Source organism: Pseudorasbora parva, chromosome 11 (assembly GCF_024679245.1).
Source record: "Pseudorasbora parva isolate DD20220531a chromosome 11, ASM2467924v1, whole genome shotgun sequence".
NCBI lineage: Eukaryota > Metazoa > Chordata > Actinopteri > Cypriniformes > Gobionidae > Pseudorasbora > Pseudorasbora parva.
In genome coordinates this window covers 21,456,627-21,484,524 of record NC_090182.1, presented here as the reverse complement: position 1 = coordinate 21,484,524, position 27,898 = coordinate 21,456,627, and the positions used below count along the sequence as shown (strand labels likewise).

Genomic DNA, 27,898 nt, shown 5'->3' with positions numbered 1-27,898 from the left:
ACATTAATGGTGAAAAACGTGTATAATTTGAATAAGAATAAAAGAGTATGACTAAAATCAGTGGAGACAGAGGAATACTGGAAACCGCTCATTTTATTCAGTACTCAGCTAGATGAAAAGACAAACTCTAGTCTTTAATTAAATATCCATCAGATTTCAACCACCGGAGAGAAAGTGATTTGAATAAAAGATATTTACACAACAAGCCTGAAAGATTTGTGGATGTAGTCCTAAATGTTTATATTATTGTTGCTGCTGGTTGTTATAAATAATTGCAATAATATTAAAGATAGCTTTTGATTTATATATGAAACTGAAGGCAATGTTCTAGACAAAATATAGCATAGCTTTTAAAACTGCAATATCAAGTGAGAAATCACATTTCAATCATCTCTTTTTTTCTTACAACATTTTAAACTCAAATAAAATTATCCAAGACATATGTAACTCAGCATTCACATTACTGGGTTCTAAGTTGAAAGAAATTGATGAGGTTATTCAAGACAAGTTTTATAATGATTCTTTCTATTGCATTTGGTGGACTGTATCCTTAATGTTCAAGGGTGCACAGTAGTTATGTCTATTACATATTGAAAAGCAAATCCTTGATGGTCATGACAAGATCCACGAATGTGGGCCGCTCATCTGGTCTCTATATAAAAAGAGAATGACAAACTTTTAGGGATTTTGACTTTTGTCATGTTTAAATTTGCATTAACAAATAAGAGTTTTAATAAAAAAAAATGTTTTGACTATTAGTATAGAGCTCTGTACCTCATGCCAGCAGCTGTTCATAATGGAATAAACTTTGTCAGAGGCCATTTGTGGGCGATAAAGCCTGTGACCTGCAGAAATTTTCTCTACTATCTCTGTGTTGTTCCACCGATCATAAGGCATTCTGCCCAGAGTGTACACCTCCCACATCAAAACACCTGTCAGAAAAAAGACATAATGAAACAGCTGTTTTGAAAGAAGCTATGCTGGAAATACAGTGGAGACGTACCAAATGCCCAAATATCTGACTTGCTGCTGAACTTGCAGTAAAGGAGGACTTCAGGAGGTGACCAGCGCACTGGGAACTTTGAACCAACAGAGCTGGTGTATTCATCATCCAGAACATACCTGTATGGACAGCAATAATTTCTATGCAGGGACAAAGTATAGCGAATTGTGCTTAAAAAGTGTTGTCCACCATGCATTCAGTTACCTTGACAATCCAAAATCAGTCACTTTAATTGTTCCATTTAAGTCTACTAAACAGTTCCGAGCAGCCTATGAGAGAATAAAACATTTTAGACATTTTAATGGTAAAATATCTCTTTCAATATTTTTGTGTTACACGAACCAGGTCTCTGTGGATGTACTGATTGGCCTCTAAGTAGGCCATGCCCTCGCTGACATCTTTACACATCTCAAGAAGAAGAATACTGGAGGGGTGCTGCAGGTCATCCCGTAAGTAATTCAGCAGACATCCATTGGCAAGATATTCTGTGACTATGTAGATGGGTCGTTGTTTTGTGCAGACGCCATAGAGCTGCACCAGGTTTTCATGACAGAGTTTCCTAGTGTTATACAGCAAAACATTATATATATATATATATATATATATATATATATATATATATATATATATATATATATATATATATATATATATATATATATATATATATATATATATATATATATATATATATATATATATATTACAATATATTAAATATATATTACAATTTCCTAAAAAAATCACTGCTTAGTCCTTTTTAAAATGATCCTAACAGGAGCAGAAGGTCAGTTTTTTAAACATATTTCACAAGTTAAATATATTCTGAAGTACAGTATATACAACTTAAATAAGACAATTGAAAAATAATGCTGGTCAAAATTAGAGAACACTTTCAGATACCTTCAAGCTTTGGGTGTTAATCTGGCACTTGGTGCTAATTTCCATAATAATCTGGCAAACCCTATTTAACTTGAAGCAAACTTTCCAATTTTCACTGACTTTGCAAGATGGCAAGCCACTCTAAAACCCTAAGACACCAGGTTGTCCTGGTGAAGGTCAAAGGGATGACCCTTTCAGCTATTGCAAAAGAAGTTGGTCATTCCAAATCTGTAATTTCTAGAATATTAAAGGTTTACAAAGACACTAATTCATTCAAGTACCCAAAAAGGGTAAAGGGTACGCAAGACCAATGCACGAGAAGACAGGACAATGCGGAGACTTTGGAATCAGAATCGGTTCAACACTGCAGCAGGAATTACTTGCCAGTTCAGAGCTGAACACAGTAAGGATCTGTTTTGCCATACAGTGTCTTATCATTTAAGAGAATTCAGACCGAATGCTCACTCTGCCGTGACCAAGCCTCTCATCAGCAGAAAGAATCAAAAGGCTAGACTAACCTTTTCTGAGGAGCATGTTGTGTGAACAGACACAGAGGAGAACTGGTCCAAAGTTTATTTTAGTGATGAATACAAGTTGAATTTATTTGGCTCTGATGGGAAACTTTATGTTCGGCATCAAACTGGGGAAAGATTGAACCCACAGTGCCCAAAGAAGTCAGTGAAAGATGGTGGAGGAAGTGGCAATGTTTTGGGGATGTTTCTGCAGCAGGAGTTGGGCCTATTATACAGCTACATGGCAGAACCTCAGAACCTGTTTATCAGAACCTCCTTCGGCAACATGTGGTTCCTTCACTGCAAGCATCTCCCAATCAGCCCGCAATTTGTATGCAAGACAATGCCCCCGATCACACTGCAAAACGGGTAAAGCAGTTCCTTGAAAGTGAGAACATTGAAATAATGAAATGGCCAGCCCAGAGTCTGATCTAAACCCCATTGAAAATCTATGTAAAATCATTGGCGATAAAGTTATGGCTAAGAAATCCACTATAGTTACCGAACTGTGGAAGAGACTGGAAGAAGAGTGGACCAAGATCACACCGGAGCAGTATGAGTATCTAGTGATATCCTGTGGCCGCAGATGTGCTGAGCTCATTCAAAGCAAGGGCTTTCTTCCTACTAATTTTTGACTGCTGTAAGTATCACATTTTAGTTGTAATGTTTTTTGTGCTGAATGTTTTATGTTTATTGTTCTCTAATTTTAATCATGGTGTGTTTGACAAAATAAAAGGTTTTTGTTGAAGTACCTTGGTATTTTGTAAAACATGCTAGCAGAACAATGGTATACCCACAGCTAATCTTCCTTAAAATTTCAAGCATGAAGCAATGAATATCAACAATATTTCTAAAAGAAAATCTAATGTTTCTAAATCTCCTCTGTATATATTCCTGTGATGCAAAGCTGATTTTTCAGCATCATTAATTTAGTCTCCAACATCATGATCCTTCAGAAATCATTGTAATATGCTGATTAAGAAACATTTCTTTTTATAATCGATGTTGAAAATATTATTGATGCTGTGCTGCTATTTTTGTGGAAACAGTGATACTATTTACTATATACTATATAAGTCTTATGTGAAATAATTGCTGAAATAAGTCAATAAAATTTAAAATAAATTAAATTAAATTAAAAACCTCATTGACCCCAAACTTTTCAACGGTAGCTTATACTTACATCATGACTTTGGCCTCCTCAATGAAGTCATCCTCTGACATTGAGCCCTCTTTGACCATTTTAATGGCCACGTCATGACGTCCTTGCCATTTCCCATACTTTACCACTCCAAACTGACCGTTGCCAAGTTCTCTGATAAATGTAAGTTGACGGGGGTCGATCTCCCAACTTCCTGGAATGAAAAGTAGGAAATATTACATTTTTAGCGAGTAGTTTAAATCAACACCATTCATAAATTTCATAACCATAAGCCAGATATTTACACTTATATCTGTACATTTATATGCTCAACAGATGCAAAATGCACATTTATTTTCAAAGTATGCATTTGATCAGTTCACGCATTACCTAGGAATCAAACCTTTGACCTTGGCATTATTGGTGCCATGCCCTAAAAAATAAAAACTCACCATAACCCAGACCAGCAGTGCAGGGAGCGTTCTGAGCTCGATTTGACACAATGTATTTTAGTCTGCTCACTAGACCTGAAACAGACATATTTGCATTGATTAAATACCACTAGAGCCATAATTTGCCATTGTGTATTCTTAAGCCACTAGTTAAGGTGAGATTTACCTGCTGCATTGTGCTGGTGGTAATTAATAAGTTCTGGGATACTGCTGAAGTTGTGCTTCTCCGCTAGATAGAATTGGCCTTCTGCAGTGATGCATATGTTGTAGTGTCTGCAACTGCCAACAGTCTCCCTGAAGAGAGACAAGAAATGAAGTTCACACAATCACTTAGGATTCAAGTTAAACCTTAAATCTGTCTCACAAAGAATTTGAGAGAGCCACAACACTTTATAGAGTGAGAACCTTGAACTGTGATGGGACTTATCCTAGTTTTGCATAGAGAGATTTACATCTCTCTTCCGTATAGGGTCAGTGTTTCACTTTCAATTTAATACGCTTGATCAGACTCACCCACCAGCCTTGGAGAACACAGAGACAGTGTATTTCCCAGTGAATTTGCCAGAGTCTCTCACCAAGAAACCTCCATCTTTATTCTGTTTAAAAAAAAAAAAACATTTCAGAACGCACACTGTTTATTATAACTATAGGTTATATTTAAGTTGGTGTGCCACTGTTTATAATCATTTCAATGTAAAAAAAAAAGAAAAAAATATATATATATTCATTTATATATATATATATATATATATATATATATATATATATATATATATATATATATATATATATATATTCATTTATATATATATATATATATATACAGTATATATGTGAATATATATGAAACATAGATGTAATTTTGTTATAATCAGAGTGTTTATACATTATTTTGTTTATAATGATAAATCATGTTTTTGATTGCCACCATTATACTTACTTCAGTTTTCAGTAAATTCTCTGCCTGGCTGCGATTTATATTCTTGCAGTACCAACTATGGGAGAGATAGGACATATGTTATAATCATAGACTGTAAAAAAAATATGGACGACGTGTCCGTGACGTCACCCATAGGATTCTGAAGTTCAGTTTTGAAGTGCAAAGTGGAGACGAGCTGGCCGTTGCCATCTTGGCAGCATGTCATCGCGCGTCACATCCGGAGAACAGAAAATGGGTAAAGTGGCAGGACATGGGCAGAGCTGAGGTGACACTAACAGACAGCAGATAAATGGCTATCCACCTGTCAATCACAGTAGCCACGCCCTTATTTACTCAGAACTTTAAAGCTTTATATAATGTAAAAGAATGAGTTATTAAAAAATGCCGTATAGACTAAAACCACAATTTGTACCAGGCTGTAAACAGGTTTTTTTTTTTCTGCTGTAAAGTTGTGAATTTTAACATGTGGCTCAATGAGATTGTGCTCCTTTCTGGAGCCTGTCCCTAGTGACCAGTCGAGGAATTGCAGTTTAAGTTACTTCCGTATTAGCTTCAAGAAAAACTGTGGGAGTTTGCCGCTTGGTTATAATCTGTTCAAATGTGATTTGACTTTAGCCTAGAAATATAGACGCACCCTAGCGGTGTAGTCTATAAACTCTCAATACACTTCTGGGGCCTCGTTTATAAAACTGTACATAGGATCCCTACTAAAAGTTTATGTGCGCCCCAAAAGCCAAAAATTGCGTACGGCAAAAAATATACCGATTTATAAAACCATGCGTACGCACACCTCTAAGCAATGTTCTCTTTATAAATCACAGATCACCCACAGATGTGCGTATGTGAACCAGCCTCATATCCCGCCCTGTACATGCCCATTTTAACCATAAATAGTCAATGTAAATCACCTCATTAATGCTGATCGGCATGCAAATGAGAGTGGAATCCCATACATACCTGGAAAACTGGCATGCGACCCGCAAATTAAATAGTCCAAGTAAGTGAAAACATTTATTTCTGTTACTTTGAATAATGGCGACAGGTGTTAAAAGAGGGAAAAAAACACTTCTCAGACACTGAGATTGAAACACTTGTAGGGGAGGTGGAGGCTCAGGAAACTGTGTTATTTGGTTGCCACAGCATTGGGGTCACTAATAAAAAGAAGCAGTGCGAGTGGCAAAGTATTGCTTCTGCTGTCAATTGTGTCCGTGGGACAGAACGGACAGTTGCAGAATTAAAGAAAAAATAGTCTGACCTGAAGGTATACTAATTTTTTACCAACATATTACATTTGTGTTTTATTAGGCTATATATAAATTAACATAATGACGGAAGATTGGTGTGCTACTTTGGTTACTAAACAAAGAAGCTGGCAAACGGAGGTCTTTCGAATCAGCTTTGGCCGTGAATTTGGAAGACTTGGAGTTAAGATTTTCTTTGAAAAAAGAACAAAGAATGGCACTGAAGTCATTCTTAAGAAGGGAAGATGTGTTTGGAGTTTTGCCGACCAGATACGGCAAAAGACAACCGTTTATCCTGCCCCTCAGATTGAGCCCTGTCAATGGTGAGTTCCCAGACCCAACATATTGATGTGGGTCTGGCTTGTCAGGCTAGTTGGACTGTTCATAAGATTTAAAATTGTTCACCTTATCTAACTAGTGTAGAAGGCTGTTGTTGTCCGTTTTGTTGAATCATGTATACTTACTCATATTTCTCCAGTCCATTCAAGGCCTGAGCAATGTAGTTACTTGGGATGTAGCCTTCCTTTCTGTAAACAGTATAGGAGATTAGTAATGGTTTTCATATCTAAAAGAACAGTCCTGATTGCACAGCTAGTTTCACCTGACTACCTATTACCCACAGCCTGTAAAGTTTCCCCAGATATGCAAATAATTGAACAGTAGTTCATGTGTTTATTAAATACATTCTCTATTAGCATATTTAGACAATTTTGATGTCTACACTGTAAAAACCTTTGGTTGGTTTTTGTTGGTTTAACTTAAAAAAGTAAGTAACCTGGTTGCCTTAAAATTGTGAGTTTATTGAAATTAAAACTTTGAGTTGATACAATGAAGGAAATTTGTTTAATAAATAGAAACTCAAAATATTATTGTATCTGAACCACATAAAAAATTTGATAAATCATGAAAATAGCACTATTTGGCATGTTTCACTGCGTCATCAGAAATAAAACACACACAATTACCCAATATGCTTACAAAATCTTTTAATAATGTTTTAATAAAGGTTGTCGAATCTCAAAAAATGTTCAGTGTATTAACTCAAAATTTTAATTTCAGTGAACTAAAAATTTTAAGGCAACCAGGTAACTTTTTTTCTAAATAATTTTTTACAGTGTACAGATGCAACACTTTTGCATTTCTAGTCATATGCGTGTATTCATTTCACAATCTCTTACCCATATTTATCTCTAGCTTTAAACCAGTTGGGATCGTTGATTTCTAAGAGTGTGTACTCCTCGTCCTTTCTCAGCTCTAGGTCATGGGGAGTCATCGGTGCATACTCATATTCAGCTACAACAGTCATGCCCACACTGAAGCCTGAGGGGAGCATGGGTGGTTGGGGGGGCAGAGGTCTGGGTGGTTTTTCCTAAATCAGGAATGTAACACAGATCATTTATAAAGGGTAAATCTGATGGTACATTATGCATATATTGTCACTGGTAACTGACCTCCTCGGGTGTTGGTGGAAGAGGCTTTCTGGAATCACGATTCTTGGAACGTCTATTGAAATACCCTTAGAAGGAGGTTAAGAGATATTGACATATTAAATAAGTACAAATGCTGTTTAATTAGCATTAACTATTAAATATTGAATCGATGAAGCAATGGAGCCTTGCTGAATGCAGTTGGAATGGAAATCACAAAAACAAATCACTCCTTAATTTTCTTCCTCCTATTTTCTCAAATTCTCTTATACACCCACCTAAAGGATTATTAGGAACACCATACTGATACTGTGTTTGACCCCTTTTCACCTTCAGAACTGCCTTAATTCGATGTGGCATTGATTCAACAAGGTGCTGAAAGTATTCTTTAGGAATGTTGGCCCATATTGCAGTTGATGGAGATTTGTGGGATGCACATCCAGGTCACGATTGCTGATGCTCTATTGGGTTGATATCTGGTGACTGTGGGGGCATTTTAGTACAGTGAACTCATTGTCATGTTCAAGAAACCAATTAGAAATTATTTGAGCTTTGTGACATGGTGCATTATCCTGCTGGAAACAGCCATCAGAGGATGGGTACATGGTGGTCATAAAGGGATGGACATGGTCAGAAACAATGCTCAGGTAGGCCGTGGCATTTAAACAATGCCCAATAGGTACTAAGGGGCCTAAAGTGTGCTGAGAAAACCAATACACCACCACCACAGCCTGCACAGTGGTAACAAGGCATGATGGATCCATGCTCTCATTCTGTTTACACCAAATTCTGACAGAAATCGACTCATCAGACCAGGCAACATTTTTCCAGTCTTCAACTGTCCAATTTTGGTGAGCTCGTGCAAATTTTCGCCTCTTTTTTCTATTTGTAGTGGAGATGAGTGGTACCTGGTGGGATCTTCTGCTGTTGTAGCCCATCTGTTGTAGCATACCTTGGTTGTAACAAGTGGTTATTTCAGTCAAAGTTGCTCTTGTATCAGCTTGAGTCAGTCAGCCCATTCTCCTCTGACTTCTAGCATCAACAAGGGATGGGCAAAGCTTCAACAGGACTGCCACATCCTGGATGTTTTTCCATTTTCACACAATTCTTTGTAAACCCTAAAAATGGTTGTGTGTGAAAATCCCAGTAAATGAGCAGATTGTAAAATACTCAGACTCGCCCGTCTGGCACCAACAACCATGTCACGCTCAAAATTGCTTAAATCACCTTTCTTTCCCTTTCTTTCTGACAATCACCTTTCTTTCTGACATTCAGTTTTGAGTTCAGGAGATTGTCTTGACCAGGACCACACCCCTAAATGCATTGAAGCAACTGCCATGTGATAGGTTGATAATTTGATAATGAGAAATTGAACAGGTGTTCCTAATAATTCTTTAGGTGAGAGTATATATAGAAGTATGCATAACACACCAGCGCACACTTCACATATAAAACCAAATTTTGTTGCTTAATTGTTTTGATTGTCTGTTTTATTTAAAATCCTGTCTTTTTATTTCTTGTCTTACTATGTCCTGTCCTAGACGCTAAATAAAGAAAAAGGAAATCACAAAGATTGTGTCATCATTATGCAGTGTTGTTTAGTTAAGGACTCTCTGAGTACTTCTAGGGAATAGGCCTAAATATTTGGAAGAAAGAGCCTTCCCTTGACAAATGATGAGATCATTTTAATAATAAATACATTTGAAACTATTCAAAGAGTGTGTTAACATAGAATTTAGAGGTGTCATAAATGCAAAACAATAGTTGCCCTCATAGGGATAATTCACCCTAGAAATTTAAATTCTGTCATAATTTACTCATTCCAAACCTTGTATGACTTTCTTTTTTCTGTGTAACACAAAATATATTTTGAGTAATAGTATTACATTCTGTCTTTTCATTTTACCCATAAGATAGAATTACTATAATTACGAGATGTCAACACATCTTTCAGTTTTACTCTGAGCTGCTTTTGGACTCAGAATTATATATTTTTTTATAGTAACATTATCAATGCCAATATGTAACTGCAGTGGTCAGGTGGTACAGTGGCCACATGGTACAAGTCAAATTGTAATTACAAATTCTACAAAGATGTGTACACTTTTTCAACAAGTCAGAATCTCGTTCAATAAGGCGTAAACACACTTAATGATGACATAATTAAAAATTTGTTAACTACTCCTTTAATCAAGTCAAGTCACTTTTATTTATATAGCGTTTCATCATACAATTCAAATTGTTTCAAAGCATCTTTATAGTGATAACAGGAAATGATTCAATGATGAGTTCAGTTCTGCAGTACAGTAGCTGTTTAACTGAAGTCATTTCGGCGTTTATTCTGTTTTGTTGTCAAGATCATAAATCATTTTAATAAGCAGTTCTGCTGAAAACAGTGATGTCAATGTCCAGCTCAGTTCAGTTCTTGTCCAATTGTGTCAGAGTAGTTAAATCAATAATATTGTTAAATTATTAAGTGTCCCCAACTAAGCAGGACAATTATTGGATCATTTAGGAAATACATACCCATTTAGCTATGTATTAAACAACAAAAAACAAAAATGTGGTATCATTATATTTAAATTTCATTAATTTACTCTTATATAATAGGCCTCAACTTATAAAACGCATAAAGTGCATCTTTAGCTACAGCTACAATTTGACACTAATTAAAGCATTAAAGGTAGTTGTATTTGCTTTATTAACTCTGCAGTTAATAAATGAATGAGTCATTCATCCAGAAATTACTACGCAGTTTGCCATAATAATACCCAAAAAAGATCCGACTCATAAGCACAATTCATAATTGGCTACACTGGTTGCAATTTTTGCTTTTGAATCACTAAGCTGAACCGACTGTACTGATTCAGTAGTTGCTTAACACTGCAGGCAACACTCACAGTACGATATTTTTTCAGATTCTACGGAAAAATGTACCTGTAAGAACCGTTCATGGATCCCAACGTTCTAAACTCTATTGCTGAAGTGTTTTTTAGTTTTACACACCTCCATTTTTGGTCTCTAGCACCCTGCAGCCCATAGCCTGCTTCACTTCCTGCTGGCAACACTTCCAAATGCCATCTTCCCAGAAACACGGGTGGTACTTCTGAATCAGGTCCTTGTTGAACCGGACCACTTTAAGACACGTACATTGGAAACCATTTACATGGAACACAGAGTTTTGCATAGGAATTGTTGCATTATGGGAAACATTCATACTTTTATCGTTTCTATAATGTATTCCACATAAAGGTGGCTTACTAATTTGAATAGACTTTGTGATAATGACTTAAAATAAATACTGACCATTTTTTAGCTCATGTATCCAGTGCATTCGAATTTGATCTGACTTAGCAAATATATAAAGGGGACCTTCGTCATAGATTATCTGTTAGAGAAAAGAAAAAACATCACAATGCAAAGTTATAAATGACCTAGGCCAAAAGATGAATCAACTGTTTCATTTCAACATAATTTACTATTGCCAAATATCTCCTTTTTCTTTTGAAGCTCATTTACTGTACTGTTGCTCTTAGTTTATTTTTAGTGCTATTTTTGAAAGTTGCAAAGTAGTTATTAAAAGTAACATTATAAATATATATACATACATTAAGCTCATTATTTTAAGCTTTAACACTGAAAAACTGAAAAAACCACAACATGTTGTTTTGACACATTCATTTCCTGGAGCCTTTTCTGTTTGTCTGTGGTCTGAGGATGGATAACTCACTTTTTGTGCTTAAGTTACCTAAGTTAGGTAAAGTGTTTTTGTCTGCCTAGTAGTTTTACAGTCAGCACCTGTTGAGTTCTGTAGTTCATCTGATTTCAGACTTTGAAGAGGAAAGGTTTCACTTCTGCTTCATTACTCTAGCCTCTTATCATGGTTGAAAGCCTTAGCAGTGTTTCTTCTTGCACTATATCAGTTCAATAATATTTCGACCAGCCTTCAGGATTTTGTTAGTGTGTATACTAGACGGCTAATGCTGAAACTTTTAGTTTAGATACAGCAACAAAGACAACACTTATTTCAAATTAAAAATCCAGGATTATATACAATATATTAATGAGGGAAGTGGAACTAACATGATTACAGTAAAAACACATAGAATGCACATTAAAATGTTTAGAAATATGAGTTCCCATTGAAGTTGGTGAACAAGAATGCGTAGTCTTGGATGGTTTTAATGTCTTATTATTGGCAGGGACCCACCTGAAATGGGAACTGTCGGTCAGGAGGTGGGCTTTCTTCTGGTATAACAACCTCCACACATTTGATCTTTTCAATGTCCACATAACCTTTCAGGCTTTTCCTTTTCTAAAAATTCAAAAGGATTATGGTAACACAAAAGTGAAAAATTACAACTTGTGGTTTAAATATATTAGTCACAATGTAACGGAAGTAGCGTCAGATCGTTTTCTTGGTGTTATGACGTGAAATGGATTATTGAAGATCAGATCAAAAAGATGCATTTTGAAAATAGAAAAAAATTGACAACTCATGTCGATGCCTTCAGCAAAATAAAGGATTTCCTAACTGTTCTACTGTTATGGTAAGTAAAAGTCAAATACATACATACCCCTTTTTCGACGTCATAGTCGTAGTAGGATATTTTATCCTGAGTGAGCACAAACAACCTTTCCTTGAAGTTTAAAGGTGAGGTCTTCTTCTTCTGCTGGGACCGTTTTATAAAAATCTCCTCCAGAATGCTGTCTGGCATGTTCATTTAAATCTGTGGAACCTGTGGAACAAAAACTTCATCTTAACTTTTGGAGTGATGAGTAACTCTCATGAGATTTTGTTAAATATGTAAATATTTATTTGGCTTTGTTAATATGTTTTTAAGTCATCTGCAGTCATACCACTCTGCTTCCAAATGTCAGTATACAATAATGGTAGCATTTATGCTACGTCCTGTTTTTACCAATAGATAATACAATGATTTAGCATGTCTAAAGCTGAAGATGGATTTAGGCAGCCATGTCTGATTAAAATGGTTTGCATGAGCCCTCCTGTCAGTGTCAATGACATCCTTTGTTGCCAATATTTCCTCCTGTAAATCATGAATGCTTCTTCCTGCTTTAATCTAAGCTGTAAACCCACAATCTCACTCATCATGTACTCTCACTATCTACAAACCAAAACTGAACGTTCACATCCTTCTCTCCTAAAGGCCTGCGTCTTAGTGCAATAAGACAAGAAGTATTGGGAACAATATTCTTATTCATATTGATACTGTAGGTTGAAATATTAACGCAGACAGTACAAAAAAATCCGGACGCTACTTTTTCACACTCATTTATCATTACACAACATCATAAAGGTCCCACTGAATCCATTAAATGGATAAGAGAAAAAAATTCGAAAAAAAAAATTGTTAATCATTGAATGACCTTGTTGATGAACTTTCTAACTGAACACAGCTTTTAGGTTTGCACTATAATCACTAACCTTATATAACTTAACACATTTACATGAATCAATAAAGATTAGTTTCTTGTATTCTGATTAAAATAGGAAAGTGCCATATATAACATGTTTTACTCCATATAGAAGCATTTGGTAAAGTTACCTGTATGCCAGTGTCCTTTAAAACATCTCAGTTAGTTCTGTTCCTCATTACTTTCAGTGTCTCTGCAATAAGCTTCTCTCACATGGCTGTTAAATGCTGAGTCGTCTGTGCATGTGGTAGAGAAACTAAACTGCCTATTTTAAACACCATGCAAGCATTTCCTGGTTTCTTCTTATGCTGCCACCAACGCTTTTAACACCTAAATAAGTGTGCGATCAAACCTTCTTGTAGTCTGTGACAAATATGAACATCACCGCCTCTTTATATTTAAGCTGAAACTCTATATTATCTACTATTAAAATACCACAAGCATCTGCTGCTGTTAAACACACTCTACACCTGGATGATAATGGTGCGTCTTTGGTGTTAAGAATGTCAGAAACGCAGTGCATATGCATTGGTTTTAGTGGCCTTGTTTACCATAAACTTGACAACTTTTTCAAAGGGCAATGACTTAGAAGACTTCATACAGGGAAGTTGCATCAATGTTGATCTGTGATACAGAGGAAGGGGAAACAGTTCGTATCGGCATCAGTAAGCAGTACGAGTCAGATAATTACTGTTAAGCTTGTCTCTGTTTCACATCAGGGTTTTTTTTCAGGCAGATGTTGCACAAGTGTAACTTGTAACAGGTTGTTGATTTACCCTATACTGCTTAAAAAGACCATCATTTCCTATAATGAATAGTGGCAGGGCAGGTGCATCTTAATTTTAGGCCAAATCATACGTTTATGACGCGTAACTGAAGTGTTTTCGTTTTGTTTGTTTGTTGCAAAAAATAACTCACCCACACATTAATCCCTGTGGTTAGCAGTTTAAATACTCGCTTTACATTGAAATTGATGTTGGGCAACAGGAACCTTCTAGAGTGTCCTACGTCTGTAAGGTTCCTGAATGATAAGCATGTGTCGCTCATGTTTGGAGAGAGGGAACTGGACAAAAGATAGTCTGTCACATTAAACCACAATTTATCTACACCTCTGTGGTTTATGGTTCATATTTTGCTTATTCACTTGGCTAATTAAAACTCAAATGCGACATTTGCAAATAAATATTTGGTTATTTTCTATTTATTTAAATAGCTCTTTATATAATACAGATTGTTTTGAAGCAGCTTTTGCAGGAAAGTTTCAATCAATGATGAGAAGAGAATTCAATTCTAATGTAAAAAAAAGGCACGTGTGATTATTAGTGTGATTATTCAGATGAAGTCAGTTCAGTTTTGGTTCAGTTCAGTAACATTATGCAAAGTTATGAACTGAGTTAAATGGGTACTTCAGGACTGGGAAGATAAATGTGTATTTAAACTAGGTAATATATGTAGTAGAAATGTGAAATTATTTTTGAATTTGGTGCCTTCTAGACTGAGAAAAGCCAAAAATGTATTTTTTGGCTAATGTGGATGAAAGACAACAACTCCCAGAATGCACTTGCTTTGCGGCCACTCCCAAAGTCACCGCTAACTGGATCACTTGATCACCGCGGCAATGCCCCTACCATTGTGTTCATTTTCATAAAATCATTTAGTTCAGTTAGAGAACAGACACTACAATTAAAAACGAAACGTGTCTGTTCAATATAATGTGAGTGAGCCGAGCAAGTGTCAAATTACATTCATCAGGAGAGCTGATATAAGCGCGGGCGCAGCATACATTCACAGTGCGTGTTCAGTCTGGCGCGTTTTCAGTTCATGCCTTAGGAAGCTTAACTTTCATAGGAAATCATTGGAAGTTGAAACACTCACTTTGCTCCACACCGCTCCCGTAGAATTCCCGTAGCTGCCTGAGCCGAGATTTTTTAAGTTTGTCATAAATTTGTCAATTATGAAACAAAGTTTATTCAGGTATAAAGAAGCTCTGGTGTCATCATCCAGCTCAGTGTAGTTTCAAGTTGTGTTCTCATCTAATAGTCCAGTCAAAGTGTTTAGGTTGAACACTATTTATTTGGCTATTTAAATATGACAGTAAATGTTATTCGATGGAATTTTAATTTGCATCCATGTACATCACTGACATCCACCAAAATGAACTCTTTTCATTGTGTGATGTACAAATGCAAAGCATAGATGTTAGATATTTTCTGACTGCATCTTCTCATGAATTTAGTCTTGCACACTCAATGCCCACAAAGGTGTGTAGGAGTATGATCATTTGTTTAAATGTTGGTTATAAATGTTACAGGACTATATCTACTATAAACATGGAAGAGGATTCCCTCAAATAATTATGGATAAACATGAGGCTTTTGATGGCCAATTCTTAAACTTTTACAAGTATTCCCCTCATATCTTCCATGCTTGGCCACATTCTTGCTAAAACACTAAAACATTCTGGCTGAAAGAGGTCAGCTCATGTCTGAAAGAGGTCAGCTCATTAGCTCATGTCTCCAACATGACAACACCAGCCTTATTCTTGTTCTGTTTGTATTTGGTTACTTATTTTTCGATTTCACATTGGATAAAAGCATCTGCTAAAAAGAAGTTAAATATAAATGCATAAAAGCTGGACAATATATAAATGACTCTCATTAGTAATGTTATCACCCCTACAATAGTATCTCTAAACCACTGTGGTATATACTGCAGAACTGTTTTTGCATAATTCAGTAACATTATGGAGTGAGGAGAAGAAAGAAAGAATGTGTAAAGCATACTAACCAGTGGATAGAACTATTTTTAAGGGTTCATTCACCCAAAAAATGAAATTTCTATCATTAATTACGCACCCTCATGTCATTCTAAACCCGTAAGACCTTCGTTCATAGGAACACAAATGAGAATATTACAAATGAGAATATGAAATCCGAGAGCTTTATGACCCTCTTATAAACAGCAACGTTATTGCCAATGTTATGAAATGACGTTATTTCTGTTTTGTTGCTGTCTATAGGGGGGTCAGAAAGATCTTGGATTTCATTAAAAAATACCTTAATTTGTGTTCTGAAGATGAACAGAGGTCTGACAGGTTTAGAAAGAGGGTGAGCAATTAATGACAGAAATTTCATTTTTGGGTGAACACATTTTATATGAACGAATATCATATTCTATTGTGAGGTAAATAGACAACTGATTCTCAATTTAAGTTAGTCAATTTTAACATTTACTAATACATTATTAAAATCAAAATTTGTATTTGTTAACATTAATTAATGCACTGTAAACTAACATGAAGGAACAATGAACAGTTGTATTTGTGAAGAAAATGAATAAGTACTGTAACAAATAGCACATTGTTAGATGATGTTAGTTAAAACTATCGTTAACAAATGTGACCTTGTCATAAAGTGTTTCCATTCATATTATTATTATTACATTATTATATATGCTGGGATGGAAAACCTGTTACTGTTTTGTATATTATGTGTTGTCCATGTGGACACTATAACAAAATTGAATACAAATAGAAATTAAAAATGGAATGTTGATTTAGTTACATAAATTATTAAAGTCAAACAGTTAGGCACAAGGTGCAAACAGCATTTGCACAGAAAAGAATGAGAAGCTAGGAGGTTAAAATAAGGTTAGTTAAGCCAATTTAAGACACCATCAGCTGTCACAATTACATTGTGTTTGAAATTGAACATAAAAGTGCCTATTTATTAAATAACTTGGGCGCAGCTTCACAGACAGGGATTAGATAAAACCAGGATTAGACCTTAGTTAAATTAGGACATTTAAGTATCTTTTTTAATACTTGCTTTGGGAAAGCATTAGTGTGCATCTTGTGACAAAACAATGGCACTGACATATTTTAAAATATGCCAATGCAAGTTACTTTCATTAAAACAGCTCAAACATGCATTTTAGTCTGGGACAGGTCTTAAACCTTGTCTGTGAAACCAGGCATTCATTTGTTTGCTTTGGTTGTTCTCTTTCTATCTTTTGAAGCAACATTTCTCAACGTCTGACAAGTACAATTAATGGCAAATTACACAGTTTTACTCTTTGACAGAGAAACAGTTTTCGACTAATAAAAGAAAACTAAGATATCTTACCCGAGTTGTGTTTTATCCACTGTGATCTGGCACCAGGATGAAACCAGTCAGACTATGTGCAGGATATTAAACTGGACTGTGAATGTGATCAACACTGGACAAAACTCCACCCAACCACAGGACTCTTGTTACTCAGTTCCCCTTCTGCTTCCTGCTAATTTTCATACTGTCGTTCATGCAGGGCGGCTGTTAACACTTAACACTGCTGTTAGCACAGTCTGTTGATACTGCATATGCAATATAAGCTGCATACTGTGCATAAGTGACCTGTGCACAACTCAAAAAGATAATTACTTTGGGAAGGCTGAAGATTAATTCCAAGCCTGCTTTGACTCTTTTGATGAGTAAGACAATTACAGATGGTCTCTAAATTGTTACAGCATATTTTAATGCTACAAAATATTAAAAACAGTACATGAAGTTTGGATAGTTTGGATGTGATACATGTTGTTACCAATAAAATAAGTTAAAGTACTTAATGGCTTGCTTTTAGTGGACACCTTAGGTTTGCACTGACTTGTCAACTATTCATGTGCAGAAGTCAAATGCCAAAATACCAATTTATGCAAATGTGGTGGACAAGAATTAACCCAATAACCCACTTGGCAAACAGGTCATGTGCCTCCAAAACACATGGTGGTGCTATTACATAATGTATAATTTTTTTTAATATATATGAATGACTTGGTTAAAAACCATTTAAACATAAACTTATTGCAAAGGAATTGAGCTATTCTTTTTTTTTTAAATATAAATTGAACATTTTGGTGTTTTAATTTTTTGTTGAAATAAATGTTAGTGTGTAAATGTTATCTCTATAGAAATGGCTTAGAGTGTAAGGTATTGTGTGCATGTATCAAGAATTAATTTGAACTTTTAACAATTATTTTGTTTATGATGAATTTAGCTTTAATTAATCAAAAGTATCTAACCATTTAATTCTAACAATGCTAAAAATGTAATTTCCATTATGATAATTTAACATTTATTGGAACAGAAAATCTTGTTATTGGCCAACTTATGTTTTATGCCAGTTTGACCAGTTTGAAATAGATTGTGGAGATGGATTTATGAACTGAAGTACAGCTTCAGAAGCATATTGATTAATATATTGAGTGTAATTTTTTTCAGATTATAGAAATGCAAGAGTACCACTGAAACTTACACAGATGCTTTATTTGATTCACGTCAATTGCATATATTTCAGAACAAGGTTTTTAATGCATGTTAAAATAAAAAAGGAATTTTACAGAGCAAATCATTGTAAGTCTTCAATATAAGGTAGAACAGATCATGGGAGAACATGAAGATGCGTTTCTGTAGTACAGTACATTTCTTGTGAACTGAAAAAAATTGATGCTGAGTAATAAAGATGTGTAAAGTGTAAACTGTAGGTTTTAGAGTTAAAGTGCTTTGTGCTTGTTTAAATGTACAGCAAATGATACGCAACTACAAATTTTGTATTGATTACTTAGTGTGCACTTTAAAAAAAAGTAAAAACAAAAAACATAAAAAAGGATTCTATAGCAGTATTCAAAAGGAAAAATAATAACAAATATCAGGATGTGTAACTTGATCACAATAGTGCAATAGAAAATTGTCTATGTTTTAAAACTGTTTTGCTTTGCAAATCATGTCACAGGGTGTCATGAGGATAGCTTTTGATGGGGTTGACTGTGAGAAGTGTTGTGCCTGTAGGATTGACTTTGACCATCACCTTTGATAAGAGATTCTGGACACCCCTTTCCTGGTACAAGGGCAGGATCTGCGATACGTTGCACTTCGGATTGCAGAGCTGCCAACTAGGTAGTGTCGCCAAAGAAATGGTAAATCTGCGTGGACCACCAATCTCCTGTCTATTCATCACTGCCACGGCCAGCCTGTTGCCCGACAAAGGCCGTTCCCACACCTCAAAACTATCAGCCTGTGAACAGGCAATAAATGCATTTCAACTCAAAGACAGATACCCTAATGAAACAAATGTTAGGTTAAAGGTCTAGTTCACCCAAAAACGGAAATTCTGTCATGTTGTTCTAAACTTGTATAAGTTTATTTCGTCTGTTGAACACAAAATAAGATATTTAAAAAATGTTGGTAATCCCACAGTTGACAGTAGCCAATGACTTCCATAGTCCATAGGGAAAAAAATTTCATAGGGAAAAAATACTATGGAAATCAATGGCTACAATCAAGTTTCTATAAAATACTTTCTTTTGTGTTCAACAGAAGAAATAAACTCATACAGTTTTGGAACAATAATGAGGGTGAGTAAATGATGACAACATTTTCCTTTTTGGGTAAACTATCCCATTAAGACTGTAATTTGGTACTAAAAAGGGCTAAGATGCTTTACCTTTAATGTACGATAGCCCTGCTTGCCCAGAGGGTCCTGGTTGATGGCAATGATGTGTTTGTTCTGCAGTAGTTTTTTGGCTTTGGGACAGATGTTACGCAGGTCATTGGACATCAGAAGCGGGGCAGCCATGATAGCCCACAAGGCCATCTGAGTCTGCTGCTGATCGTGGCTCAGGCCGAAGTTGCCTATGACCAGCTGGAAGCATCATGACCAGAAATATGATATGATTTAAAGTTGTTTGCACTGAGCTCATTTTATATTAGCCATGTAAACTTGTGATTTGCCAGTAACATGATTAGATGAGGTACTTCATACCATGTCAGGGTCATTCCATCCACCTGGTCCTGCCACTGGAAGCAGGATCTTCTGATGATCAGCTGTCCAGTCCAGGATGCCCGTCACACTTGTCCATTGGTCATAGACATCTCCATAGTTCCGCCAGTGGTTACAGGTCTTGCGAATTGCTTCATAATCAGGCTGAATTATAAGATACATAAAACTTGTCTGCTAAGCAATATTAGTTGAAAGAAAATTAATTCTACTTTATGAAGAATTATTTTAATCCACTTACAAAAAAAGGAGAGTCCAACCAAAATTTCAACATGTCATAATTTACTCACCCTTGTGTTGTTCCAAACATATATGATTTTCTTTCTTCCATGTAAAAAAAACAACAACAAAAAACTTATTTTGAAGAATGTTGGCAACAAGACAGTTCCTATTGACTTCCATTGTATGGATAAAAAAATACAATGAAGGTCAATGGGAACTTAAGCTGTATCAAGATTAATTTTTGTTGCACAGAAGAAATCATGATTATAAATTTGGAATGACATGATTTTCATTTTTGGGTGGACCATCCCCTTAACGTAGCAATGTTTTGAAAGTAAAAATTACTTTTATTAAAATATCTCCATGTGTCTTACCTGTTGGTGTTGCCACTCATATAATGGCCATTCACAAGAGTATACAATACTTCTTCCAGTCTGGTTTAGAGCTCTCGACATGTTCATATAACCTAAGAATCATTCAAATGGTGCAATACAAAAAATAATTTCTTAGCAAAAAATAAAAAAAATAACATTGTTTTGCACATTCACTTACCTTCACCCAGCTGATGCCAGTCAGGCATGAAACACCCATCAAATTTTAACAGATCCACACCCCAGTCTGCAAAGGTTTTAGCATCAACATCATAGTAGCCTAAACTCCCAGGGTAGCCCGCACATGTGTTTGTGCCAACATCTGCATATATTCCTAACTTCAGACCTTTGGCATGGACCTGAGAACACACAAAATATGAAATTAATATACATTCACTTTACAAGTTGTATTACACAATGTCAGAATGGAGTTTTATTGTGATATAAGCATGACAACAGTAGGGGGCGATATATAACTGACAAAAAGATTTTGGAGCAGCCACATTATGGCATATTGCTAAATGACAACTAAATCTAAATTATAGTAATTGCCTGATGGTAAATTAAGTGTATGCTAATTCACCTTTGCTATGACATGTATGTGGACATGAAGGCACTAAAGAGATAAAACTGCCAAGTACATAATTATGCAAATCATAAAATTGCCATATCTGTAATCATGTGTTTTTTTTCTATCACGGAACACTAAAAATTTATTAATTATGAAATTACATTATTGCAATAGTTAATTTAATTATTATTTTAAGAGCCTTCAAGTCATATTCGAGGCAATATGATATGATGCTTTGTGTGGGCAAAATATGAAATATTTTATTTTCCACTGATTATCATAAGGAAATCATGTGAAATAAGGGCTAGTAGAGGATAAAAGGACAGTTCTCCAAAAACATTCTGTCAATTCTAGGCAATGCTACATGTCAGCCTCTTCTAGTCTTTTATGATGCCAACAGATACTCACATAATCTGCCAATTTTTTGATCCCACTGGGAAACCTCTTAGGGTCAGCCTGTAGATGCCCCTGGGCGTCCCTCTCATGCGAGGGCCAGCAATCATCAATGCACACAAACTCATATCCAGCCTCCTTCCATCCCTCCTTCACCATCACATCTGCCATCTCCATGAACAGCTCCTCTCTGCCAGGACGCACAAGAGCATAAAGATGAGGGTATCATGGTCAAACATCTGCCCACTGTATGGGCCAGATTGTCTGTGTGTGCAGTTGCGAAAACAGCATCTGTTCTAAACGGTTCTAAACACTACTTTATGAGACCCATAACTGCCCTTTGCCCTCTTGAGTGCAGGATGAGATGTATGAAAAAATTATCTTACATCACATGCTTTAGCTGTCTGACACTCATGTGACATCACTATACACATCAAGTTTTCTTCTTTATTGTTGTAGTCAACATGCAATTCTCCAATCTTACCCTTTGATGCAGGGAAATATAATTTTTGTGTAACTATAAATAGAATTTGGGGAATTTTATTCCATCTACTATTGGAGTAGAACTTTTTTAACATATATTTTTAATTGGTGGCCAGTTAACAGACCTATTACAAGCAATTTTGCAAATCATTCACATAAATTTTGTTTATAAAAACCATGAACATTAAGCTTACTACATTTACTACTCTTTTTGGGTTTCTTTTCTGTGTTGCTTTTTAATTTATTTGTTTATTCCTCAATCAAATGACTGAGCAGTATCATGATACAGTGATTTTAATACCATAGTCTGCCATATACCATGGTACTGGATGATTACCATATTCATATACAGACCATATATTAGAATACATACTAAATACTAAACATAATTTCTGTATGCACATGAAGTCATCAGTCCGCGCTCACCTAATGCAGTTCTGAGGATCCGAATCACAGTCGATGTTGCACATAAATCTCTCCCAATGCAACCAGCCCATGGTCGGAGTTAACGCCAGGCCATTATCCAGCGCCGAGGCATGGACAAATAAAGACACTATCCCGATAAAGACTATATTTGAGACACTCATGTTAGTTTGCGCTGATGAATGACTAAATCGAAATGCAACAGGTCGTTACACTTCCGTGTTCACAGCGTAGCCTATCAGTCAGGTGCAAATATGACGGCACACGCACGCTCCCACCAAAACAAATCACAAATGTATGTATGATTTTATTTATTGGCGCTATTTTTTGAATTATGATAATATTTTGTCTGTTTCATATAATGAGAACTTGACATTTCTGAGTACTGAGTAATTAAACACACCGAGTTTTGACAGCACTTCTCAAACGTTGTGGATGTAGCCTAAACTCTCTTAAACTGTGTACAAATAATGTAGAGTGTGTGCTGTAGCCTGTAGGAGTGAGATTTTTTCGTATGATTTTATGGTAGGCTAATCATAATTTTATCAAAACAGTTATTAATGCTGCCTTCGTGTGCTAGGCCTATCAAACATTTGATAATTCCGACTTTTGAAGTTGTGATTACGAGCTAATTGATTTCAAGTTTCAAAACGTGAGGACGTTCATGTGCAATTTTTACCTAAAACTTGTACTTACGATAATTCTGAGAGCATAACCTCCCCATGTTATACCTAAAAAAATGGATCAGGCAGATTGATGTCTTATATTGTTGTTTGTAGCCTACGATCTGATTAATCAGTATCTTTACATGTCAGTCATGACATTTCTATTTTTTATGTTAAAAATCAAATTAAACTAGAGAACCTTCGATTCAGTTGGTTCATTTAACATCAACAAAATATTTTTTTTTTAATAAAGACAGACACGATGTTACAATTCACCCTATGTTACAACACTGGTTTCTTACATTATGAGTCAATTGCATTTATTTTTTCAAATATAGGTGTTAGGTGGAAATATATTAGAATGCTATTCAATCTCAGACTCATTCAGTCGTCCTACCATCTTTTTTAGTCCGTACACCTCCTGGTATACCTCCTTATCTCCTGTGCTTTCAATGTGTGCGCTGAAAAAGGTTAAAAGACAGAATTGACCATTATTGTAACAGCAACATCAGTAGGAGTGTTTGCTGACAACTCTTGATCTTTTGTTAATTTCTTTTTATCTTCTTATCTTATTTGGATTGATTGACTATAATCAGATGCACATTATTTTCAAAGATAAATGTTTACTATACACCAGATGCAGGAAAAGAAAGATCTTGGTAGCGCGCCTTTGCATGATCCATTACACAGTCCATAATCTGGTATTGCTTTACTATAAAATTCTGCATTTCCTTGCTGTTAATGCCTAAAAAAAATGACTATTTGTGTAAAAAAAAAAAAAAAAAAAAAAAAAAAAAAATCCTATTCCTAAATGTCAAGAGTTTGGGTAACCCTAATATCAATCTAACTAATCTAACTAACTATTGTACCACGGGAGAAAGCCATGATAAAAAATTAAATAAAAAACTATATATCACTCACAGTAGTTTATATCAAAGCCAAAGCAATGGTTCAAATGCCTCCAAATGTCATAGTTCAATTTTTCTTGGGCTTTTTGATGGATTGACCAGTCAGTAGGTCTGGCAACAGAACTGGTTTCAGTAGTGTTGCAGGATCCATGTTTGCAGCAGTGATAGATTCTTCAATCTTTTGATGTTTGCTCCATTGCTTGGAAGGAACTGCCTATCTCCACCTCAGCTGTGTTTTTCAAAGGATGGATTGTGGAGGCCCACAGCCCACTCATTTCACCTTGGGGCCCAAATGCCTATCCATCACATTTCATTTTGCCACAGTGCCATGTAATTGAACAGGTTGTCACCTCCGGCTTATGTATAGACATGTTATAAAATAACAGATAAAAATGGAAAGGAGTCAGCCTGACCAAGAGGGATTGGTAGGAAACTCCTCAATGTGATTTGTTGGTTTTTAGCATGTCTTATATTGTAGTTTGTAAGATCTGATTTATCAGTATCTTTTGTTCAATCAGCCTATCGTACTGGATGAAATAAATAAGCTTTATTGTTTCAGATATCTGTGTTAGTGTACGTGACATTTATTTTGCTCATTATATTTGCAGATTGAAAGCGCTGGAAAGTGCCTAATTACCTTTTCACAGGCCTTTCTTGTTCTTTATGAATTTTTTATATTTCACTGCCTGCTAAGCCATTAGTCTGGATGGAACTGGTTGTACCCAACTTATATTGGAAGATAGTTGCAACACCATCCCCCCCTTTTGAGTGCTCTTCTTTATGAAGATGCCTGTCAAATGTGCAACTTCAGAAATTATGGTCTTAATTATAATCTTATTGTTTGGTTGCTTTGAAAATGGTTTCCAATAATGGTTTGTTTTTTATTACTCTCCAGCATTATTAACAATGATCTCATTGTAACTCCTTCACTGAAGAGTTACAAGGCTGAGGTGAGAGAGCTCTAGTATATTTTAAGAAAAATCAATTTTAATATTGTGATCAATACATGATCCCTCTTGCAGTCCTCCAAAGCATCACAGAGAACAGAAATGACCTCCTTGAATGTATGATTACTGTACTATAATAGCGTGGCCTTTTGCAATCTACTTTTTGTACAGACTAAATGATCTTTTGCTCTTGTAGTAATTAAATAGAACTGTTCATTACTGTGGTGTTACCGGTAAATAGGACACGTTGAAATCTATGACCTGCAATACTGATCCTAAAAGAATTATAGAAATTTACCTCCATTCTTACTCTTGCCAAGAGGAAAATCCAACATGCTTTTCAATCTGATTGATGTCGCAAAGGCTATAGAGTTATACTGTAGCAAATGCATTTAAGGGAACATTTTAAAATGGCAAAATAATTGTTGTGACTTGTGTTTTTTAGATAAACTTCAGTAGCTGCTTTTCCAATACCCTTCAAATTGCACAAATGGAAATTGCGAATTGAAAATACTCGCAAAATTTTGCAATTTTGCAAAAACTCCCATGTACTGCAAAAAAGTTTTTACACGTGAAACCATCAAGCTGGCAGGTAGACTTAGTTTATTATGTTTGATGTATTACATTGCTGTCCTCATTCAGCAAGTGCTATGCTATGCTAAATGCCAATGCTACCAAGGCAGTGTGAAACCAAGATGGCATTTATTGAATTAGCTAGTTAAATCTAGTCAAGTTTCCACAACTAGAAATTTGAAATTACATGACATGTTCAAGTTAAATGAATGAACGTACTAAACTATTTCAAGTTAAGAGTAATTCAAATGTATGATTACAAAATAAAAAATCAGCAAGCTCTGCTTATTTAAACTTTTAATTTCTTAACTTAAAAAAAATTGAGGCAACATATTGATTTGAAATTAAATAGATAAGATGAATTGGTTCCAGGGCTACAACACAAGTTGGAGCAACTTCATTTGTTTTGAGTAATCAACATACAATTGGTGTTTATGCTAAAAACGACCAAGTTCCTCTTGTGAACTCAGTGTAGCGTGTTGGTTGAACATAAAATCACTCAAAGTTGTCATGACTCTTTTTTCTTCTTCTTTTTTTTTTTTTGAGTCAGTGAGTCAGAAAGTGTATTTTAATTGTTAAACAATGGCCAACGCAAAATTCTTGAGAAAGTTTAATTTCCTCTCGGCTCTCACATTGTGATAAAGATTCACATGGCACACTTGACATGATGGCTCAAACTGCATAGTCTTCTGCTTCTGCATTCTGGTGTTTTTCTCCAGTGCACTCCATTGTGGATTGTCCATAACACTAAATGAAGCCAACACAATCCATTTCCTTTTTGTTACACATGAGTAGCACACCTAGCAGCATGGAATCCACTTTCTGGGGCTAAATTGGATCAAAATTAGTCTGCGTCCTCTTTGAACAAATCAATTTGGGGCCTGCGTCTGTGTAGGAAATGTCTCCTGCAGGACTTTATGCCAGAATTATTTTAAATGTAAATTCATAAAACTTGAAAGGGTCTGCATCTGAATGACGTTACTCTGGGACTAACTTCTAATTATTCTTTTATTGAAACCATGATAGTTGTATGCCTTGTAGCTTAAGGAGAGAGCTGTGGTGTAACCCTAAAGTGCTGACTGTGTGGGAACACCAAATTCTTGTTTTTCACATTTATTTAACTTCCGCCAATAATTATGAGCAGCAATATTGTGCAGAATTGTCAGGGGAATTGCCTACTCCTGGAAGAAAATGTCAACACAACTTTCAGCTTTTAGATATTTGGCTTCATTATGTGTTATGTCTCAAACAGTTTTCCTCACCTCAGCCGTTTTGAGAAACCATCTAATTAAGTCGAGCCCGTAGTTATGGGATTTGCTCTGGGTTGTTGTTGACCAAAACCAGCTACAGACAAAACATGGCTATTGAGCTGATGTCGAATGCTTGACAGATAACTGTCACTTTTTCAAGACTTCAAGTATTTATTTTTTACATTAGAGAGCTGTGTCTGGAAAGACAAATGTGAGCTCCTCCAGCGTTTTTTACATCCAGCAGTTTAAATGAAACATTGCAGAGAATTGTCGGGAATGCCTGTTTGGACAGCGTGCAGCTCCGTGGGTGGCAAGCAGTAAATAATGGGGTGTAGGAACTCCTTCAGCTCCTTCCGTCGCTGGCCCCTGGACTGAAACACCATCCTCCATGGGTGATGAGGCAAGCCTGAGCTGCTCTACCACACTTGTAATAAAGAGAGATGATGTGATTTTTATGATGGAGGCCCCAGCAGAGACAAATGTTGTTGATAGTGATAATGATGGCACTGGGAGTTGAGGGTGGAGGTGGAGAAATGGTGCGTGAGCTCAATTCACTTGAGCCCCAGTTACATCTTCCTCTCCTCCTTTCCTTTCCGTTCCTTTCCCCTCTCTGTACCACATTCCCACTCTCATCTATTTCCCTCCCTTTGGGTTTGGTAACACCCTCCCCCACCCCCTGCCACTCCCATAGACTTATTACTTTCTAGTCCTTGGTAGGAAATGGTTTCCGTGGCAACAAGGGCTCTTCTCTACCACTTGTTTTCCATTATTAGACTATCAACATTTTTTGTTAAATAAAGAGAGAGATGCAAATGATGCTATACTGATGGTATACTTAAAAATGTAAATAACCATATATTCTCCCTCTTTCCTGCTAGGATGCTTAAAGGGATAGTTCACTCTGAAATGAAAATAAAGCCATCTTTTACTCACTCTGCTATTGTGCCAATGTCTTGTTCGGGCTTCAAAATTAGAAATGTTAAAAATAGTCCTAACCGTGCTCCTTCCTATAATAGCAGTGAATAGTGACTAGGCTAAATCATTACAAAAATTATACAAAAGTATCACGCAATGATACAGCGCACCATATGGAAAGTGTTTGGGAGGCATATTATAAGGCTTTGCGAGAAATAAATCGTATTATTCAGTCAAAACACTGAGCTCGGCTGTTACTCAGTGCGCACTACTGTCGTTGCAGTTATTGAATATTTACTCTTTTTACATTCAGATTACCATTGCCATAAT

The 27,898-nt window shown here is 35.8% G+C and overlaps 2 protein-coding genes across 3 annotated transcripts; both read right to left on the bottom strand.

The window, feature by feature from the left end:
* Window positions 1–83: 83 nt before the first annotated feature.
* btk (Bruton agammaglobulinemia tyrosine kinase) lies at window positions 84–12,322 on the bottom strand. The gene is made up of 17 exons (XM_067457391.1): window positions 12,176–12,322; window positions 11,809–11,913; window positions 10,905–10,986; window positions 10,605–10,733; window positions 7,623–7,687; window positions 7,350–7,540; window positions 6,636–6,698; window positions 4,931–4,985; window positions 4,504–4,586; window positions 4,157–4,284; window positions 3,991–4,065; window positions 3,581–3,752; window positions 1,346–1,562; window positions 1,208–1,272; window positions 1,004–1,122; window positions 775–932; window positions 84–652 (listed from the first exon to the last, which is right to left on the bottom strand). Exons 1-17 carry the CDS (start codon window positions 12,320–12,322, stop codon window positions 584–586), a joined length of 1,923 nt encoding a protein of 640 aa, XP_067313492.1. The 3' UTR covers window positions 84–583.
* gla (galactosidase, alpha) lies at window positions 12,213–22,559 on the bottom strand. 2 transcript variants are annotated; one of them, XM_067457393.1, is made up of 8 exons: window positions 22,314–22,559; window positions 21,420–21,594; window positions 20,622–20,799; window positions 20,444–20,535; window positions 19,833–19,994; window positions 19,515–19,712; window positions 18,879–19,085; window positions 12,213–12,337 (listed from the first exon to the last, which is right to left on the bottom strand). In XM_067457393.1, exons 1-8 carry the CDS (start codon window positions 22,472–22,474, stop codon window positions 12,323–12,325), a joined length of 1,188 nt encoding a protein of 395 aa, XP_067313494.1. In that variant the 5' UTR covers window positions 22,475–22,559; the 3' UTR covers window positions 12,213–12,322. The 2 variants fall into 2 exon arrangements, with proteins under 2 accessions (XP_067313494.1, XP_067313493.1); XM_067457392.1 differs by lacking the exon at window positions 12,213–12,337 and having other exon boundaries at window positions 18,339–19,085; window positions 22,314–22,558.
* Window positions 22,560–27,898: the final 5,339 nt, after the last annotated feature.

Bases quoted from the DNA above. Each gene is read 5' to 3' on its own strand.
- btk (XM_067457391.1), bottom strand. From the start codon at position 12,322: ATGAACATGCCAGACAGCATTCTGGAGGAGATTTTTATAAAACGGTCC. The intron at 6,699-7,349 runs GTAAGAGATTGT...TACTGTTTACAG, and splicing joins AAAGCTAGAGATAAATATGG to AAAGGAAGGCTACATCCCAA. The intron at 4,285-4,503 runs GTGAGTCTGATC...GTCTCTCTTCAG, and splicing joins GTGTTCTCCAAGGCTGGTGG to GGAGACTGTTGGCAGTTGCA.
- gla (XM_067457392.1), bottom strand. From the start codon at position 22,474: ATGAGTGTCTCAAATATAGTCTTTATCGGGATAGTGTCTTTATTTGTC. The intron at 19,995-20,443 runs GTAAGACACATG...CTTATAATTCAG, and splicing joins ATGAGTGGCAACACCAACAG to CCTGATTATGAAGCAATTCG. The intron at 19,713-19,832 runs GTATGAAGTACC...TGATGCTTCCAG, and splicing joins GATGGAATGACCCTGACATG to CTGGTCATAGGCAACTTCGG.